At 69.4% G+C, this 17,781-nt stretch overlaps 2 protein-coding genes across 7 annotated transcripts; one reads left to right on the forward strand and one right to left on the reverse strand.

Moving 5' to 3' along the window:
- Positions 1-146: 146 nt before the first annotated feature.
- Positions 147-12,419, forward strand: DVL1 (dishevelled segment polarity protein 1). Of its 3 annotated transcripts, XM_059691596.1 has the most exons (16): positions 147-635; positions 5,804-5,873; positions 5,994-6,115; positions 6,234-6,337; positions 6,554-6,692; positions 7,367-7,460; positions 7,531-7,600; positions 7,693-7,832; positions 7,979-8,055; positions 8,337-8,404; positions 8,545-8,697; positions 9,284-9,415; positions 9,548-9,715; positions 9,790-9,993; positions 10,536-10,574; positions 11,066-11,204. In XM_059691596.1, the coding sequence occupies exons 1-15, from the start codon at positions 466-468 to the stop codon at positions 10,544-10,546; spliced, it is 1,722 nt and encodes a 573-aa protein (XP_059547579.1). In that variant the 5' UTR covers positions 147-465; the 3' UTR covers positions 10,547-10,574; positions 11,066-11,204. The 3 variants fall into 3 exon arrangements, with proteins under 3 accessions (XP_059547579.1, XP_059547577.1, XP_059547578.1); XM_059691594.1 differs by lacking the exon at positions 10,536-10,574 and having other exon boundaries at positions 11,066-12,419; XM_059691595.1 differs by lacking the exon at positions 10,536-10,574 and having other exon boundaries at positions 8,545-8,622; positions 11,066-12,419.
- Positions 12,381-17,666, reverse strand: TAS1R3 (taste 1 receptor member 3). Of its 4 annotated transcripts, none has more exons than XM_059691591.1 (6): positions 16,014-17,666; positions 15,631-15,931; positions 15,231-15,545; positions 14,763-15,020; positions 14,165-14,636; positions 12,381-13,960 (listed from the first exon to the last, which is right to left on the reverse strand). In XM_059691591.1, exons 1-6 carry the CDS (start codon positions 16,196-16,198, stop codon positions 12,981-12,983), a joined length of 2,511 nt encoding a protein of 836 aa, XP_059547574.1. In that variant the 5' UTR covers positions 16,199-17,666; the 3' UTR covers positions 12,381-12,980. The 4 variants fall into 4 exon arrangements, with proteins under 4 accessions (XP_059547574.1, XP_059547573.1, XP_059547575.1 ...); XM_059691590.1 differs by having other exon boundaries at positions 14,165-14,285; positions 14,433-14,636; positions 14,763-15,545; XM_059691592.1 differs by having other exon boundaries at positions 12,381-13,598; positions 14,763-15,545.
- Positions 17,667-17,781: the final 115 nt, after the last annotated feature.

Here is a 17,781-nt window from a genome sequence, read left to right on the forward strand (position 1 = left end):
GCCCGGCTGGGGGCCGGGGGTGGGCCGGGGAGAGCGCGGCCGAGGCTGCGCGGGCGCGCACACGCGGCCCCGCCTCCCGCGCGCGCCCCGCCTCCCGCGCGTGCGCAGCCCCGCCTCCCGCGCGCGCCCGTGACGTCAGCCCCGCCGCGCTCTCGGGCGCCCCCCGCGGGCCGCGCGTAGCCCCGCCGGGCGGTCCCTGGAACTGCGCGGCCCGAGGGGGCGGCGGGGCGCACGGACGCGGCCGGGCCTGGTGCGCTCCCAGTGCGTCTCGGGCCGGGGCGGATGGGCGGCCGCCGGCCGCTGGGCAGCAGGCGAGGCGCGCGCGGAGCCGGGGGCGGCGGGGCGGGCGGGGCCGGGGCGGCCAGGCCGGGAGCGGCGGGCGGGCGGGGCGCAGGCCGGCGGCGGGGAGGCGCCCGCGTCGGATCCCCGGGCCGGGCCTGACCGCCGAGCGGCCGCCGCCGCGCCATGGCGGAGACCAAGATCATCTACCACATGGACGAGGAGGAGACGCCGTACCTGGTCAAGCTGCCCGTGGCGCCCGAGCGCGTCACGCTGGCCGACTTCAAGAACGTGCTCAGCAACCGGCCGGTGCACGCCTACAAATTCTTCTTCAAGTCCATGGACCAGGACTTCGGGTCAGTGGCCGCGCGGGCCGTGCGGGCGGGTCGGCACCTGTCTGCGCGCGGGCCGGGCCGGGGAGGGGGGCGGCCGGGGACTGAGCCGGGCCGGCCCTCCGCCCGGTATGGTGTGTGTCCACCTGTCCGCGTGCGCGGGAGGCACGGGGCCCTGACTGCCAGCCCAGGAGCCGGAGAACTCGGGGCGGTGGGCCGCGCGCACCCCGGCTTCCCCGCCCGCCTGGGGCCTGGTCTGTGCGCCCGAGTGTGTGACCTGCGGGTCCACGTCTGTGGCCCAGGGCGACCCCGCAGTCCCATCGTGGGACCTTCAGACTCGGGGCCCGCTGGCCCCGCTGTGGGCGGGCAGGTCCCGGGGAGCTTGTGACCTATGGAGCCGGGGTCCCAGGAGCATCTGCCGAGCGTCGCTGGGGAAGGGGCGGAGGTGGGGGCAGTGGGCCCCCTGGTTAGCGCCGGGGAAGCCAGGTGACCTGGCACGGGGACGGATCTGTCTGTCGCTGGGGCCTGTCCAAGTTTCTGGAGGCTCAGGACAGCCTACCCCTGGCCCCCTCCTCCGTTCCCGAGGTCAGGGCAGAGGTCAAGGGTCACTCCACCCACCCCCGCCCTGGGGTTGCTTGCCATTGGGACTCTGTCCCCGCGGAGCCACACAGCGTCCAGCTCCTGGTCAGCGTCCAGCTCCTGGTCCTGGCGGTGGCCGTCTGTGGAGAGAGAGGACTTCCCGCTCCCCTGGCCAGGCCTCTGGGGCCGGGAGCAGGAGGCGGGCTGCGGGCTCCAGGCCTGACCCGGCTCAGCCACCAGTAACCCGAGTCCCCGGCTCGGCCGTGCGGGGGAGGGGGGCCGAGCCGTGGGCTGAGCAGGTGTGCCCGGCGGCCCGCAGGCGGCCCATGTCCTTGTGTGGGGCCGTGTCTGGGGACTTTGACATTGAGGCCACTTCCTGGATTCTGTGCTGGGCCCGGGCCCTGGGCCGCCCAGGCCAGGTCGGGCTGGGCCGGGGCTGCTCTGCAGCTCTGGAGGACTGAGGGATGTTTGGGCAACTGGACGCTCTTGCCCTTCCCACCGCCCCCCCCCCCCCCCCAACCAACGGATGGCAGAGGGGTGGGCGTGTCCCTGGCAGCCTTGGAGGCAGGACGCCCCGGGCCTGTGTGGCTGGCCTTCCTGCTGGCTCAGCTCCGGAGCCACATTGGCCAGGTTCTGCAGGTGGGGCATCCTGTGCCCCTCGCTGCCCTCGCTGGGCACCTCACGGTCGCTGCCCCTCGGGTCTGGGCTGCCGTGGCTGTGACCGTCCGCTCTGTGAACGGGCACTTTTGCTTTTAACTTAGTCTATTATTACTTACTTGTTTTTAAAATACAATATTTTTATTGATTTCAGAGAGGAAGGGAGAGGCAGAGAGCGATAGAAACATTAACGATGGGAGAGTTTGAGCCCACAGCCCCGGCATGTGCCCTGACCAGGAATGGAACCTTGACTTCCTGGTTCATAGGTTGATGCTCAACCACTGAGCCACGCCGGCCGGGGGTAACCTGGTTTACTACTTTAACGAAGATCAACAAAGCCACACATGCTCTCTGTCAGGAACTGAAGCCAGCACAGAGCCTGTGGTGTGGCCAGGCATGTGCCCAGGCCCCAGTTTACCGCCCTCGGACCGGGCTCTGGGCCATGTCCTGGGGGCCTGCTGTTGTGTCCCAGAGCCATGGGGGCCACCCACGAGCTGCAGAGCCCCCCACCCCACATGCACGCCCGGCAGAGGCCGGCCTGAGGGGGGATTTGCAGGACACGTGGGTCCCTGGCTGGGGAGGAGGGTGGGCAGACTGTGGGGTCTTGGAGCAGCACTGGAGTTCTACAGGCCTGGAAATGGCTGGGTTGGTGGAGGGAGCAGGACCCGGCTGGGAGGCAGGGGCAGCTCTGAGCTCGAGGGGGCTCAGGAGGGGAATGGATTTGGGTGACGCTGGAAGGCACAGTGGGCAGACAGCACGGGCTCGCTTATTTCCTCCCCGGATCGCTGGCTGGTGGCCGGGTCACCGAAGACCCCCATCAGCTGCCTCCTTTCTCCCCTGCCCCCGAGATCTGTCTGCAGAGCCCCAAGACCTGCCTGTCCTATAGCCATTTATTCGGGGGCTAAATGGGAGGGGTAATCTGTTACACTTTAGTGTGAATGAGACCTGGATGCCTAGCGGACCTAACTGGAGGTGTGGGGAGGGCGGGCAGGTCCATGACAGGGGGCCTCACTTGGGGGGCTGGTGAGCCTGGGCCTCCTGCTCCACCCCCACCCCCCACCCCCGCTGTGGGCTGGGCCTGAGTTCCCTGAGTGTCTGTCCTGGCCACGTGGGCCACCTAGTGAGGGAAGCTCTCTGCCAACTTCCTGCTCTGTGGCGGGAAGAGAGGATGGGGGACCCCGTGCCCCTGGGGACGCACTGAGAGCTGCCCCATGGGGAGGGGCTGGCCCCTCGGGTCCTCCTGGGCCCTTGGCCACGTTCGGCTCCCAGGGTGGGTCTGCAGGGGTGGCGGGTGGGGCCGGGCAGCCACCAGTTGCAGGTTCACTGGGATCTCACCAGCAAGTCTGAGGTCAAGGGCAAGAAGCCACCTGGGGTGCCGGGGCGGCCTCAGTGGAGATGCTGCGGAGGTCTGCTGTCCGCCCGGCGAGGCCCGCTGTCCGCCCGGCGAGGTCCGCTGTCCGCCCGGGAGGTCCGCTGTCCGCCCGGGAGGCCCGCTGTCCGCCCGGCGAGGCCGGCCCAGGGGGGGACCTCAGGGTTGTCAGGAGGTGTTTTCCCAGCCGCCCCCCCGGGCTCCCAGCCAGCAGTGGGGCCTCCCCGAGGAGAGGAGCGCCTGTGCCCTTTGTCCTGGGGGCTCCGGCGTCTCCTCCTCCATCTCTGTCCTCCTCCCTCCGTCCTGGCCAAGGGGCTGGGCCTGTGGAGTCAGGGGGACGGCAGGATGCTCTGTCACGCGTGTAGGACGGGGGTGGGGTGTAGGATGGGGTCGGGGAGCAGGGCCTCCGGGAGCTGGGAGGGCCTCTGTGCTGAGTGGGGGCCCTGAGGCCCCAGGCAGCCCTTGATGGTGGGTCATGGAGAGGTCCTGGCCAGGGGGGCAGTGGGAGCAGGTGGGTGCTCCTGGGCCTCTGAGGGAAGGAGGGTGCCTCCCTGTGGGTGAATCAGAAAGGGGGGAGCTTGGTGAGGCAGGGAGGCCTCTGGAGGGGCCACCTGGCTGTGTGGGGACCGGGTCTCAGAGACCGTGCTCTGGCCCCCACCCCTCCTCTCCCCCGTCCCTGGTCAGTCAGCTGCAGCTGGCAGAGCCCCCATGCCCCAGGTCTTCCTGTGCTGACCACCCCGGGTCTGGGCCAGGTCACGGCCTCCCTGGCCGCTCAGGTCTGCAGGCTGTGGCGCCTGAGTGGGGGCAGCAGACGTGGGGCCTCTCTTCCTGGGGGGTGGGGGCCTGAGCAAGACCTTTTCTGCAGGTTGAGGTGCCCAGCTTGTTGGCGCCTGTGGGGGTGGCCCTGGAAGGCGTCGGGGTGGCCGCAGGACCCTGCGGGTGCCCCCTCCCCCCAGGTCGGCCCTGTCTCCTCCATCTCCTCTGCCCCAGGGTCCAGGGCCCCCTCCCTGTGTGTGAAGCCTTGCTCCCTGGTCGGGAGTGTGGGGTGCCAGCTCGGGGGCTCCTGCCACCTGCGCTGCCCAGGACTCGCTGAGGGAGCCTGCTTCCTCCCGGTGCCCGAGGCCTGTTCTCCCCTGGGCTCAGGTCTCGGCTTGGGAATGCTGCTGTGCTGGGCAGGGCTGGGCTCCAGGGGCGGGCGTCTGGGCCTCCGGCTGCAGGCCCCCACCCGCCTGGCCTGTTCCCCGGCCTCCAGGGGCCGCAGTGTGGGGTGTGTCTGGGCCACAGCCCATGCCTGTCCTGCCCAGGGCCCCTCGCCAGCTGTGCTGGCTGCTGTCCCCCTCACCTCTCTGAACCTGGCCCTTGACCCCCACACACACCTGTTTCTGAACCCAGGGGTCATGGGCCTCCTTCCCAGTTAGTGTTGCCCTGGCCTCTGCCTCCTGCCCTCCCCCACCCTCAAGCCACCTGACCAGGGGCAACATTAAGAAATAGGTCTGGTGCCCGGCTGGCGTGGCTCAGTGGTTGAGTGTCGACCTATGAACCAGGAGGTCACGGTTCAATTCCTGGTCAGGTTGCAGGCTGGGTCCCTAGTGGGGGGCATGCAGGAGGCAGCCGATCCATAATTCTCTCGCATCCTTTTTTTTTTTAAAATATATTTTATTGATTTTTCACAGAGAGGAAGGGAGAGGGATAGAGAGTTAGAAACATCGATGAGAGAGAAACAGCCATCAGCTGCCTCCTGCACACCCCCCACTGGGGATGTGCCCGCAACCAAGGTACATGCCCTTGACCGGAATCGAACCTGGGACCCTTGAGTCCGCAGGTCGATGCTCCGTCCACTGAGCCAAACCGGTTAGGGCTCTCTCGCATCCTTGATGTTTCTCCCTTGATGTTTCTCCTTCTCCTTTCCTCTCTGAAAGCAATAAAAATATTTAAAAATAATAATGAAAGAAAGAAATAGGCCTGGCTGCTTGCTGTGCAGTGGGTGTGGCCACTGCAGCGGTCAGGGAGGGGCTCGCTGACCTCCGAGGCTGGCCTGTCGGTGGGCCCAGCTGGCCTCTCAGGTCTGTAGTTGGGCAGGTGCAGCCGGTGGGGTCTGCTTGTCTCCCTGGGGGGGCAGGTGGCCTGCCCTCGGAGAGCGCGTGCGTGTGGGGGCGCGTGTACTGTGCCTTCTCGACCCGCCTGTGTCCGTGGGGTCCTGGCTGAGGCTGCTGTGACCCAGGCCCTGTGCTGGGCTCGGGGGGAGGGGTGCGGAGGAGAAACCAGGCAGAGCCCCTCCCTCGCAGCTCTTCCCCATGGTGCTCACAGAGCAAGGTGGACGCGAGGTGCAGGTGCTGCAGGTGGTGACGCCCAGTGCTGAGGGCCGGAGGTCTGGCCCCTGGCGCTGGGCCCTGGAAGGGGCCCTCAGAAGGATGACAAGAGCCCCAGGAAGAGACTGTGGTGGGCGGGACATCTGCACAGACTGACGGCTGGGCGCCCTGGTCGGGGTTGGGGGGGTGGGGAGGTGGGGAGGTGGGGGGGTGGGGGGGCTTCTCCGGAGCACACTGGGGAGGGCCCTGTGTGGGCCTCACGGAGCGTCTGCCCGCAGGGTGGTGAAGGAGGAGATCTCCGCGGACAATGCCAGGCTGCCCTGCTTCAATGGCCGCGTTGTCTCCTGGGTGAGCCTGGGGGCCGTGGCAGGAGCACCGGCCGGGGTGGGGCGGGGCTGGGGCGGGGATGGGGCTGTGTGAGGCTGGTCGCGGAGCCCCAGGCACCTCTGAGCCCCGCTGTCCTCGCAGCTGGTCCTGGCGGAGGGCGTGCACTCGGACTCGGGCTCCCAGGCCACTGATGGCCACACCGACCTGCCCCCGCCGCTGGAGCGGATGGGGGGCATCGGGGACTCCCGGCCCCCCTCTTTCCAGTAAGAACCCTGGGGGCCCCTGCCTGCCGGGGGGTGGGCAGCTGAGCAGGTGGGTGGAGGCAGGGGGGAGGCAAGGGCCTCGAAGGGCCCCCGTTGCCCAACGCTCTTGTTGGCACAGCCCGAACGTGGCCAGCAGCCGTGACGGGATGGACAACGAGACTGGCACTGAGTCCATGGTCAGCCACCGGCGCGAGCGAGCCCGACGCCGGAACCGGGAGGAGGGTAACAGGCCGCACCCCCCACCCAGGTCCCTGCTGCCCGCCAGTTCCTGCCCCGGCCGGCGGGGTCTCTGGGGAGTGGTCCCAGGCCCGACGTCTCGAGGATCTGACCCCTCCTCCAGCAGCCCCTTAGTCACGCGGCCCTGCTCGGAGGTCAGCAGGGGCCGCCGTGACCTCCCGGGAGCCCCGTCGTTGGCTCACTTCCCTTCTGTCTCCGCAGCCACCCGGGCCAACGGGCACCCGAGGGGGGACCGGCGGCGGGACCTGGGCTTGCCCCCCGACAGCACCTCCACCCTGCTGAGCAGTGAGCTCGAGTCCAGCAGCTTCATCGACTCCGATGAGGATGATAACACAAGCCGGTGCGCGCGCTGTGTTTTGACATGTGTGTAGGCGTGTGTGTGCATGTGCAGGCGCGTGTGGGCATGTGTGTGGGCATGTACGCGTGCATGGGTGTTGTGGCCGTGCGAGTGCACGGTGTGTGTTGTGGGTGTGCGCGCAAATGGGCACATGTGTGCACATGGGTGTGTGGGGTGTGTATGTATCATGTGTATGCACACAGGCATGGGCGTTTCACAGGCATGTGTGCATATTGCATACATGTGTGTATGTGCACATGGGTGTGTGGGGTCGTGCGTGTGTGTGCATGAGTGTACATGCATGTTGTATACATGTGCGCACACAGGTGTGTGTCCATGTGCACTGGGTACACACATGAGTGTGTCCATTGTGGAGGCTGTGAAGGCTTACCTGGTGTTTGCCTGTGTCTCCATGTTCACCTGGAAGCAGTGATCCCGTGGGTGTGGGTTTGCGTGTGTCACACGTGCAGGGCGGGGTGTATGCAGCCAGGAGCTGATTCTGACAGACACCACCTGCCTCACCTGCCACCTCGGTCCCCTCCCCTCGACGACGTGGAGGGGGTGGGATGCCTGTTTGTAGGCAGCGTCTCCCCCCCTGCAGCCCCCTCTGGCCCCTGACCTCTGCACTCTGACCTTCGTGCCCCCTGACCCCCACGCCCCGACATCTGCAACCCCAGGCTGAGCAGCTCCACCGAGCAGAGCACCTCATCCCGACTCATCCGGAAGCACAAGCGGCGGCGGCGGAAGCAGCGCCTGCGGCAGGCGGACCGCGTGGGTAGCAGGCGGGAGGGGGGAGGGGTCCGTGCTGCCGGCACCGCCCTCACCTGCGCCCGCCCCGCAGGCCTCGTCCTTCAGCAGCATCACCGACTCCACCATGTCCCTGAACATCATCACCGTCACGCTCAACATGGGTGAGGCGCCCGGTGCCCTGGGCGGCGGGGGGTCCGGGGCTGTGGGGGCCCTGGGCTGGGCTGCTGACTGCCCCCCGCCCCCCGCCCCCCAGAGAGGCACCACTTCCTGGGCATCAGCATTGTGGGCCAGAGCAACGACCGGGGGGACGGTGGCATCTACATCGGCTCCATCATGAAGGGCGGGGCGGTGGCTGCCGACGGCCGCATCGAGCCCGGGGACATGCTGCTGCAGGTGGGGCACCGGCACCGGGACCGGCTGGGGGGCCAGGAGGTCGGCACCCCCACCCACCGCCCTGAACCCCTGAACCCCTGTCCCCTGAACCCCTGAACCCCTGTCCCCCGTCCCCTGAACCCCTGTCCCCCGTCCCCCGTCCCCAGGTGAATGATGTCAACTTTGAGAACATGAGCAACGACGATGCCGTGCGCGTGCTGCGGGAGATTGTGTCCCAGACGGGGTGAGGCGGGGACACGGCGGGGGACACAGCGGGGGGACACGGCGGGGGGGGGACACAGCGGGGGGGACACGGCGGGGGGGGGACACGGCGGGGGGACACGGCGGGGGGGACACGGCGGGGGGGGGACACGGCGGGGGGGACACGGCGGGGGGGGACACGGCGGGGGGGGACACGGCGGGGGGGACACGGCGGGGGGGGGCACGGCGGGGGGGCACGGCGGGGGGGCAGGCCTGACGGTCACACGGGGCCTCGCACACATGACCGGCCGCCCCGCCCCGCAGGCCCGTCAGCCTCACGGTGGCCAAGTGCTGGGACCCGACCCCCCGGAGCTATTTCACCGTCCCCAGGGGTGAGTGGCCACGGCTGGCGGGTGGGGGTGGGGTGGGGGTGGGCGCCCAGCCCGGCCTGAGCGCCTCTCTCCTCTGCCCTGTGCCCCACGTCCTCCCCATCTGTCCGTCTTTCTGTCCGTTGCCGTGCGGCGGCCCCCAGCTGACCCCGTTCGGCCCATCGACCCGGCCGCCTGGCTATCCCACACGGCGGCGCTGACCGGAGCCCTGCCCCGCTACGGTACGAGCCCTTGCTCCAGCGCCGTCACTCGCACCAGCTCCTCCTCACTAACCAGCTCTGTGCCCGGCGCCCCACGTAAGTGGCAGCTCTTAGCTCAGGGAACTGAGGCGCCAGGACCGGGCCGAGGTGCCACCTGGCGCGGTCCCACCCGAGGGCCCTGCCGGCCTCGGCGTCCTGCTGCTGCGGCCCCTGCGGTCGGAGGCAGGGCCGACAGGTGGCCGCCGGCCCATGCTCCTCCCGTGCACGTCCTGTGCGGTGGGGGTGGAGGTGCCCGAGGGGCCGAGCCAGCCTGCGTCCCTGCCCAGGGTCTTCTGTGGCAGGGCAGGCCACTGCGTGCCCGGGTGTGTGCACGTGTGTGCGTGGGAGTGTGCCTGTGCGTGCATGTGTGCACACGTGTGTGCGTGCCTGCGTGGAGCCCCATCTGCTTTCTGCCTCTAACACGACTGACCGCCTGAGGAAGGGGGGGGGCTGATGTCCGCGCGGCTGTGGCCATGGTGGGGGCGGCCTCGCCCTGGTTCGTGCCCAGATCCTATGGAAGCACCTACAGGAGGAGGAGACTGCCCCCCCCTCGCCTGGGGGTCTCCCCGGCACCGGCCTCGGAGGGGGTGCGGTGGGCACCGTGGGCGGCGGCCCGTCCACTGAGGAGGGGCGTGCCTTGCAGAGCTGGAGGAGGCGCCGCTGACGGTGAAGAGCAACATGGGCGCCGTGGTCCGGGCCATGCAGCTGCCCGACTCGGGGCTGGAGATCCGCGACCGCATGTGGCTCAAGATCACCATCGCCAACGCCGTCATCGGTGAGTGGTCCCTGGATGCCGGGGCGGTGCAGGCGGGGTGCACACATTGCACACACACATATGTGCACACACACACGAACATGCATGCCCGCACGTGCCCGGCGGGACCCCTGCCTGACGCGAGCCTCCCAGGCGCGGACGTGGTGGACTGGCTGTACACGCACGTGGAGGGCTTCAAGGAGCGGCGCGAGGCGCGCAAGTACGCCAGCAGCATGCTGAAGCGCGGCTTCCTGCGGCACACCGTGAACAAGGTCACCTTCTCCGAGCAGTGCTACTACGTCTTCGGGGACCTGTGCAGCAGTGAGTGGGGCTGCGGGCCCGAGGCCCCCGGGGGGCCTGCCCACACCACCCTCACTCGCCCTCCCTCTTGCCAGATCTCGAGGCCCTGAACCTCAACAGCGGCTCCAGCGGGGCCTCGGATCAGGACACATTGGCCCCGCTGCCCCACCCGGCGCCCTGGCCCCTGGGGCAGGGCTACCCCTATCAGTACCCAGGGCCTCCGCCCTGCTTCCCGCCCGCGTACCAGGACCCTGGCTTCAGCTACGGCAGTGGCAGTGCTGGGAGTCAGCAGAGTGAAGGTGAGAGCCTGCCCGCTGGTGCCCGCTCCCTGCTGCCTGCTGCCTGCATGCCCGCCCCTCTGCCCTGCGTGCCCGCCTGCTCTGTGCTTGGAGTTCGGGTGGGCTCCCTTTGTAAGGGATGAGTGGTGGAGGGAGGTGGGGAGGAGGAACCTGGAGGCTCTGGGGGGGGTGGGGCAGAGGCAGGAAACCAGGAGATGGTGAGGGAAGGGCGGGTGGTGGCCTGGGCTGGGGGAGTGCAGAGGGGCCCCAGGACATAGTGGAGGACAGACAGCTGGGAGCCAGAGGCAGCCCGTCACCGATCACCATGTCCCCACACGGCATGTGGGGAGCTGAGGACGTGGGTTGGGGACGTTCCATGAGGAAAACTGGCCTGAGGCTGCGTGGAGGCCAGTGAGGCCGGTGGGCATGCCTGACCCAGGCAGGAGAGGCCGGTGCCGGAGGGGAGGCCGTGGCGGGCATGCCGGGTAGGAGAGCAGGCGGCGTGGGGGCCGGGCCGGGCCTGGTGTGTAACTCGTGCTATCCCTTGCTTTGTGCTGAGCAAGCCTTAGACTGAAGGACTAGCGGACGGACCCTCGGGGCCGGTAAGCCAGGGCCCTGCCCGGCCCCCCTCTTGGCGTGTCCCTCGCCGGCCGGCACCCTCGGGTTCCCGGCATTTGTGAGAACCCGGGACAGGGCTGAGCCGAGCCGTTAGCCAGGGCCCCAGGGTCCGATGGAAGGTGGGTCTCAGGGTGGGGGGCCCAGGTTGGCCAATGGGAGCCGGCACACGGGGTCTCACGGGTGCCTCGGTTTCTCAGGGGCAAGACCAGGCCCTCGGTGCAGGCTTTGGAGTGAGGTGTGGGGGCACCAAGCTGGCCCCAGTGTCCCTGCCCGCCTGCCCTCCCCCCCACCCCCCGCCTGCTGCAGCTGCGCCTGCGTCTCTGGGCGGGTTTGCTCCTGCCCTGGTGTCTGCATGGCTGCCCCTCTCCCTCCCCGCTCGGGACCGCCAGGCCCTGCCTGGGTGCCGGGCAGTGGTCAGTTCTGGGAGAGGCCGGCCTGGCACTGACAAGCCATTCCTTCCCTTTCTCCATCCCAGGAAGCAAAAGCAGCGGGTCCACGCGGAGCGCGGGCGGGAGCAGCCGGCGGGCCCTGGGCCGCGAGCAGGAGCACCAGAGGCCCCGAGCCGGGGGCAGTGGCAGCGAGTCCGACCACACGGCCCCCAGCAGGGCAGGGGGCGGCGGCTGGTGGGAGCGTCCCGCCAGCCAGCTCAGCCGTGGGAGCAGCCCGCACAGCCAGGCCTCCACCACGGCCCCGGGGCTCCCCCCGTTGCACCCCCTGACAAAGGCGTACTCGGTGGTGGGCGGGCCGCCTGGGGGACCCCCCGTCCGGGAGCTGGCCGCTGTCCCCCCAGAGCTGACAGGCAGCCGCCAGTCCTTCCAGAAGGCCATGGGGAACCCCTGCGAGTTCTTCGTCGACATCATGTGACCGAGGACAGGGTGCCTTCCTCCGAGCGGCCGTGCGGTGGGGGCACGGGGGTCCTGCTGCCCCCCCAGGAGCTTGTGTGGCCTCGCCTTAGCTGTGGCCGTCAGGGGTGAGGCAGCTTTCCACGTGCACCAGGGGCCGTGCTGTGGGGTCTGGGCTGGACAGAGTGGGGGCAGGCTGGAGGGCTGGGGGCGCGTGGCCCGAGCCCCCTTATTTGGCCTCAGCAGCCCGTCTGTCCCTGGTCTGAGCAGCTGTGTCCATGCGGACCTGGGGGCCTCTGTGCTCGGGCGGATCTGACCTGCCCGGTGGCATAGGCCTCAGGGACCCCCGTATGCCCACAGCACTGCATACAGGTCCCCAGGCCAAGCTGAGAGGTGGCTGCTGGGCCTGGTCGCTATGGTCACCCAGTGTGCAGGCCCTACGCCTCTTGCTCAGACTGGGGGGGGGCCATGTTGGGGGTGGATGGGAGCCCCCAGACCTCCCTGGCTGCCTGGGTCGGTTGTAATTTATTTATTTATTTCTTGGCCTGAGTCCCGTGGGAGGTGGTGGCCAGGTCAGCCCCGCACCAGCTGGAGCAGAGCTGTGTGTCCCCCCACCGCCAGGTCTCAGAGTGAACGCAGAGACACAGGGAGTGTCTGACAGTCGGGGGGGCAGTGAGGGGGAGACGGCAGGGGCACATCTCAGCGCGGGAGGAGTGGACTGTGGCCCACGGATGCTCAGCTGCTGCAGGGACAGGTCTGGGGAGAGGGGCCAGCCCGCCCTCCCTGCTGACCTCAGGTGACCCCTCCCTCCCCTCCCCCACACACGCTTCCTCCCAGTGAACTGGCCTGCACGTGTCTGCAATGTGGATACTGTATCGCGTCTGCGGTGTAGATACTGTATCGAGTCAGAGGTCGTCTGGATAGTTAATAGAGCTGCTTCTGTGTAAATGCTATTTTAAACACTAAAAAGCATTTAATTTTATGGGACTGGCGCGTGGCCTGTGTCTCTTCTCTCCTGCCAGCTCCCCTGGTAGGTTGGGGTGTGGGGCTGGTCTAGCCGGTCGGCAAGGTCCTGGCAGGGCGTCTTCTGTCCGTGGTGCTGGCTTCTGGCTCCAGGGGTCCTGGCGGCGGGCGCTGGCCTTGGTCCTGAATCCCCCCCCCCCCGCGCGCCAGGCTCTGTCCGCGGTGCTGGCGGTGGGCTGACCCCACTCTACCCGCTCCGGCCAAGACAGGGAGAGGGAAGGAAGCTGGTGCCCCGCCCCAAGTGGCCTCTGGTTGGAGGGGTGCTGGGGGGGTGGCTAGGCCAGGCCCAGCTGGGGAGTCATGCCCAGCTTGACCTGCAGGTGGCCCAGCTGTGGGCTTCCCGGAGCCCCCAGTGTGGGTTGGGCCTGAGGAGCCCTCTATTGGCGTCTTCCCAGCAGGACAGGACAGCCCGACTCTGGTGAGATCTCACAGGGCCCAGCGCAGGCCCAGGGGTCACTGGGTCACGGGCAGCAGGCAGCCTGGGGTCAGGACCTCGAGGTGGGCCTGCAGGTTGCTCTGCAGGAACTAGGTCTGGGTGCACTGGGGTGAGGTCGCTGGGTCATGGGCTCCACCCCTGCTGCCACCCAGCCCACTGGCACTGCCAGGACCCCCTCCCAGGAAGAACTCGGGGGGGTTGCCCGCCGGCAGCCGCAGCAGCAGGTAGCACTTGGGCAGGTGGAAGGTGGCCAGGATGCCCAGGACGCAGAGGAGGCTGGTGCCCATCTGTACGGCGGGCTGGTAGGCCACGTGCACGTTGGCGAAGAGGGGCACAAAGGAGACCCAGGTGATGAAGTAGGCCAGCATGGCGAAGGCGAGGCTGCGGGCACCGTCGTGGCGGCCTGGCTGGCGGTGCACCAGGAAGGTGCCCAGGAAGCAGAGTGAGGCCAGCGCGCCGTGGGCGGCGTGCACCAGGCCGAATCCCACCCAGGAGCGCACCCGGCAGTGCACCAGCACCTCCGTGGGCAGCACCTGCCAGTCCATCGCCACCTCCGGCGGGAAGGCCGCCAGGTACCAGGTGCACAGCGCCGCCTCCACCAGCACGGCCAGCAGCACCGCCAGCCAGGCCCGCGGCCCCTGCAGGTGCCCGCGCAGCCAGTCTGCCCAGCTGGGCGGCAGCTCCGCCTCCACAAAGATCTCGGCCGCCTGCAGGAAGAGGGTGCTCAGGCAGCCCGTGAGTGGGAGGTGCAGCAGCGGCTGCTGGGCCAGGCAGCCGGCGGGACTGGGCCAGCCGGGCAGCAGGAGGACGCTGAGGCAGACCAGGCCCAGGCAGGCCAGGCCAAAGCAGGCCCGCGGCCCGCCCGAGGCCCGCACCAGGGGGCTGTCCCGGTGCCGGACGAACAGCCCCAGGGCCGCCAGCACCAGGCCCAGCGCCAGGCCCAGCAGCGCGAGCAGCAGCAGCACGGTCAGCTCGCCCCAGGCCAGGCACCTGGGCCTGCGGGGGAAGCAGCGCAGGCTCCTGTCGGGGGACCACTGGTCCTGGGCGCACGGGGTGCAGAAGAGGTCGTCTGTGGGCCGGGAGGGGAGAGGGCACGGCTGGGGCACGGCTCCCCTGGCTGGCCTCTGCCTCGGGCTCCGGCCTGGGTGTCAGCCTCTGAGCCAGGACACGCCAGGACCCGCTGGGCCACGCGTTCCTCACCCGGTGGGACCCTCCCCACACCTGCCTCAGCCACACAGACCGGGGGGCAGGGGCTGGCCGGGGAGGGGCTGACCTGGGCTGCGCTGGTAGCTGCCGGCCTTGCAGTCCACGCAGTCGTAGCAGCAGGAGTGGAACCCCTTCACCCGGCGGACCTGGCCCTCCTGGCACTGCCTCGAGCACTGGGACACGGGCCTCTGGAGCAGGGTCCTCGGACTCAGGTCTCGCTGGGCTGGGTGCACCCCCAGAGCCTGGGGACGACCCCCCCCGCCCCCGGCTCCTCCCAGGTGGGGCAGGCCTTGCTGCAGAGCGGCTCTGCGGTGGGGACACGGCCGGGCACTCACCGCGTTCCCTGGCGTGTGCCAGCGCATCTGGGGCAGCTGCAGCTGCAGGCGGCCGTCGAAGCCGCCCACTGTGCGCAGCTCGGGCTCCGGGTCCCGCCACACCCAGAGCTTCAGGTCGTAGCCCGTGTCCACATTCCCGTTGGCGTCGAACCGCAGCGGCAGGCCGCGCACCCGGAAGCTCATGTTGTACATGTTCTCCAGGAGCTAGCAGGGGTGTGGGGCGGTGGGTGGGGAACGGGGGGGGCAGCTGCCGGCACCCGGGCGGCCTCCCCCCTCGCCGCCCCTTCTCCTTGGGCACAAGCGGGGTCGGCCCAGCTCCCACGTCCTCACCTGCCAGGGCTGCACAGGCGCCCGCGGGGGGCAGCCCAAGGCATCGCAGAGCAGCGTGTTGTGCAGGGCCTGGGCCACGCTGTACACGGCCGCGTAGGCCGCGAAGGCCCGGTGGTGCCGGAGGCCGGCAGACACATCCTCCAGCGAGATGCGGTCACACTGCGGGCAGCGGGGCCCGGCCATGTGTCCCTCCAGGTCCGGCTGCCCTGCGTCCGGCGAGGCGCAGAAGGCAGGGTCGGCGGCCAGGGCCAGGCGGGCCTGCACGTAGGACGGGAAATCGGGCAGCGGGGCGCCCCGCTGCAGGAAGCCCAGCACGGTGCCCACCTGGGCCAGGCCGGGCAGGGACAGGACCTGGGCCGAGGTCAGCCAGGCCTCGCTGGCCACCCACACCTTGGGCGCGAGCCCAAGGCGGATGCTGAAGCTGAAGAGGGCGCGGGCGGCCCGGGCGGAGGAGAACAGCACCACCACCTGCACGCGGCTCTGGCTCACTTGGTGCAGCAGCCCCTGCACGGCGCCCAGCTGCAGGCCGTGGGCGCCCGCCGCCGGCACCAGGCCCTCGTGGGCGATGCAGATGCCCCGGGCGTTGGCCAGGCTGGAGAAGAGGCTCAGGCCCTGCCGGCCGTACTCGTCGTCGCTGCCCACGGCCGCCACCCAGTTCCACTGGAGCGCGTGCAGCAGCTCCACCACGGCGGTCACCTGGACGCGGTCGCTGGGCACCGTGCGGAAGAAGGAGGGGAAGGCCTTCCGGTTGCTCAGCTGGTCCGCGCTGGCCCCATAGCTGACCTGCAGCAGCCAGGAGGGGACGCGTGTCCTGAGGGGGGCGGGGGCTTCCGGGGGGGGTGTGTGGGGGAGACAGACAGGGGCGCACCTGGGGCATGAGGAAGAAGCCGAAGAACTTGCCGGTGACGAGGGCGAGCTCCGTGGAGTGGGGCCCGACGACGGCCAGCACGCGGGGCTGGTACCGCGAGTAGTCACAGTAGGCAGCGATCTCGCAGCTGCCCGCCTCGGCCATGAACGCCAGGCTGGGCTGCATGGCCACCACGGGCTCCGAGCAGGTGTCAAAGATGTCATGGCCCAGGCGCAGGCCGGGCAGCAGGGCCGCCCCCCGGTTGATCTCCTCCACGGCCATCTTCATGGCCAGTGCCCAGAGCAGGCCGAGCGACGAGAACCTGGGGCCACACAGGGCTGCAGGGGACGACACCTCATCCCTCCGGGGAGCGCCCCGCCTGCCCCCCTCGCCCCACTCCCTACCTGGTGCACACGGTGGTGTTGGGCTGGGTCCTGGGGCCCAGACCCGTGTCCTCGGCGGCGCCCAGGGGGAAGAGCCCCCCCAGCACGTAGTCCCCCTGCATCCTGAGCTGCCGGGACAGACACAGCGGGGCCCCTGCCCCGAGGCCCAGCAGAACCGAGAGGCCCAGCAGAGCCAGGCCGGACATGGCGGTGCGGCTTCTGATGGGGACGGCCAGCGGGTGGGCCCAGATAGGGTGAGCCAGGCTGGGAGGGGCGGAGGATTTGTTTAGCAAAACCCTCCTCACCTGCCAAGCCCCGGGGGCCCCTGGGCCTGAGGTTTGCACACGTCAGGGTCTGTTATCCTAACGCGCCCAGGCCCTCTGGCCGACAGTGACCTGGGCAGGCAGGCTCTGAGCAGCTACTGCCCGTGACCTCATTACCTGCTGGTGCCCAAGCCCCTCACCCCACCCACTCCTGGAGGGGAGGAGGGACACCCAGGATTTCTCTGCCTGCGGGTCCTGGGCTCTCCAGCTGCCTGTGGGAGGGGCTTGGAGCGGCCCCTGCCTCGGGAGTAGGCACAGAACACTGGTCTCTCCCACCCTGGGGAGGGCCATCCGCAGTCGGGAAGGGCTCCATCTGCATCCCAGGGGCAGCCTGAGGGGGGGCCGGGGGGCCCTGCCCGCCCACCTGTGGCTGGGGTGGGGCCGTGCCTCTCAGCCTGCCTGGGAACTGCGGGGTCTGGGAGGTTCCGCCACCAGGGCCGGTGGCCTGGAAGCTTTGGGAGGCCTGTGGATGGCTGTGCCCTGCCCGGCTCTGGGTACCTGACAGAGCAGGTGCCTCCCTCTGGGGACAGGGCGCTCATCTGGGCCCTCAGGGGGTTGCATGCAAAGGAGGGAGAAAAGCTGTAACCAAATGGGCCGCAGCGGCTGAGGCCGCACCAGGTGTGCAGAGGGTGGTGGCAACGCCGTCTCCCCCGCACCCAGGCCCCGCTGACCCCGTGCTGGGAGGGGAGGTGCACCCAGAGGAGCTGGGGGAGGGGCTCCAGGCATTTCAGCCCTGGCTGGGCCTGGCAGACGTTTACAGGAAGTGCCTCCACTGGCCTGTGGGGAGGGCCCACACTGGTCGGCACACGCAGGACACGCACATGACACCCACAGGTGCCCCCCACACACACACAGTGCGCTGGACCTGCACGCCCATGCTACACGCATGCAGTGCATTTTACATGCACACCCGTGCTACACACACACACACACACACACACACACACACACACACACACACCACGCTGGACCTGCACCTCCATGCTACACACGCACAGACCACTGCACCTGCATGCTACACACGGCAATACACGCGTGCGTGCACCTGCACACACATGTGCAGCCTGCGCCCTGGCCCCTGTGGCCCCCGGGCCATTCTCCCAGCCAGTCCCACAGTCATTGGCCTGTGCTGGCACCACCTGGGCTCGGCTCTGCTTGGTGTGGGAGCAGCAGCAGAGCCGGCACTGCATTGGGGCCCTGATATTGGGGCGCAGTGATCAAGGGGGCCCTCCCGACACTGGGTGGCAGAGCAGCCCCACCCCCCTGGGCCGGCCCAGGCCCTGCCCGCCCAGCTCACCCCTCAGGTGCTCTGTCTTCTCACCAATAAAACGATAGTTCTGTGATCTCGGTAGAGGTGCGACCATGGTGGGCGGGGCTGACTCTCCCTGTGGCTGCCTGGCCCCCGCAGTCCGGGCTGTGGGCTCAGCCGCCCCCTCTCCCTGGTAAGCAGATGCGGGGCACACGCC

The sequence above is a fragment of the Myotis daubentonii genome, chromosome 3 (assembly GCF_963259705.1).
Source record: "Myotis daubentonii chromosome 3, mMyoDau2.1, whole genome shotgun sequence".
NCBI classification, from domain to species: domain Eukaryota; kingdom Metazoa; phylum Chordata; class Mammalia; order Chiroptera; family Vespertilionidae; genus Myotis; species Myotis daubentonii.

Coding starts and splice junctions, on each gene's coding strand:
- TAS1R3 (XM_059691589.1), bottom strand. CDS start 16,198: ATGTCCGGCCTGGCTCTGCTGGGCCTCTCGGTTCTGCTGGGCCTCGGG. Junction 15,546..15,630: donor GCTTCTTCCTCATGCCCCAG/GTGCGCCCCTGT, acceptor TGGCTGCTGCAG/GTCAGCTATGGGGCCAGCGC. Junction 14,637..14,762: donor CGCCTGTGCAGCCCTGGCAG/GTGAGGACGTGG, acceptor CACCCCTGCTAG/CTCCTGGAGAACATGTACAA.
- DVL1 (XM_059691594.1), top strand. CDS start 466: ATGGCGGAGACCAAGATCATCTACCACATGGACGAGGAGGAGACGCCG. Junction 636..5,803: donor TCCATGGACCAGGACTTCGG/GTCAGTGGCCGC, acceptor GTCTGCCCGCAG/GGTGGTGAAGGAGGAGATCT. Junction 9,716..9,789: donor CTTCGGGGACCTGTGCAGCA/GTGAGTGGGGCT, acceptor CCCTCTTGCCAG/ATCTCGAGGCCCTGAACCTC.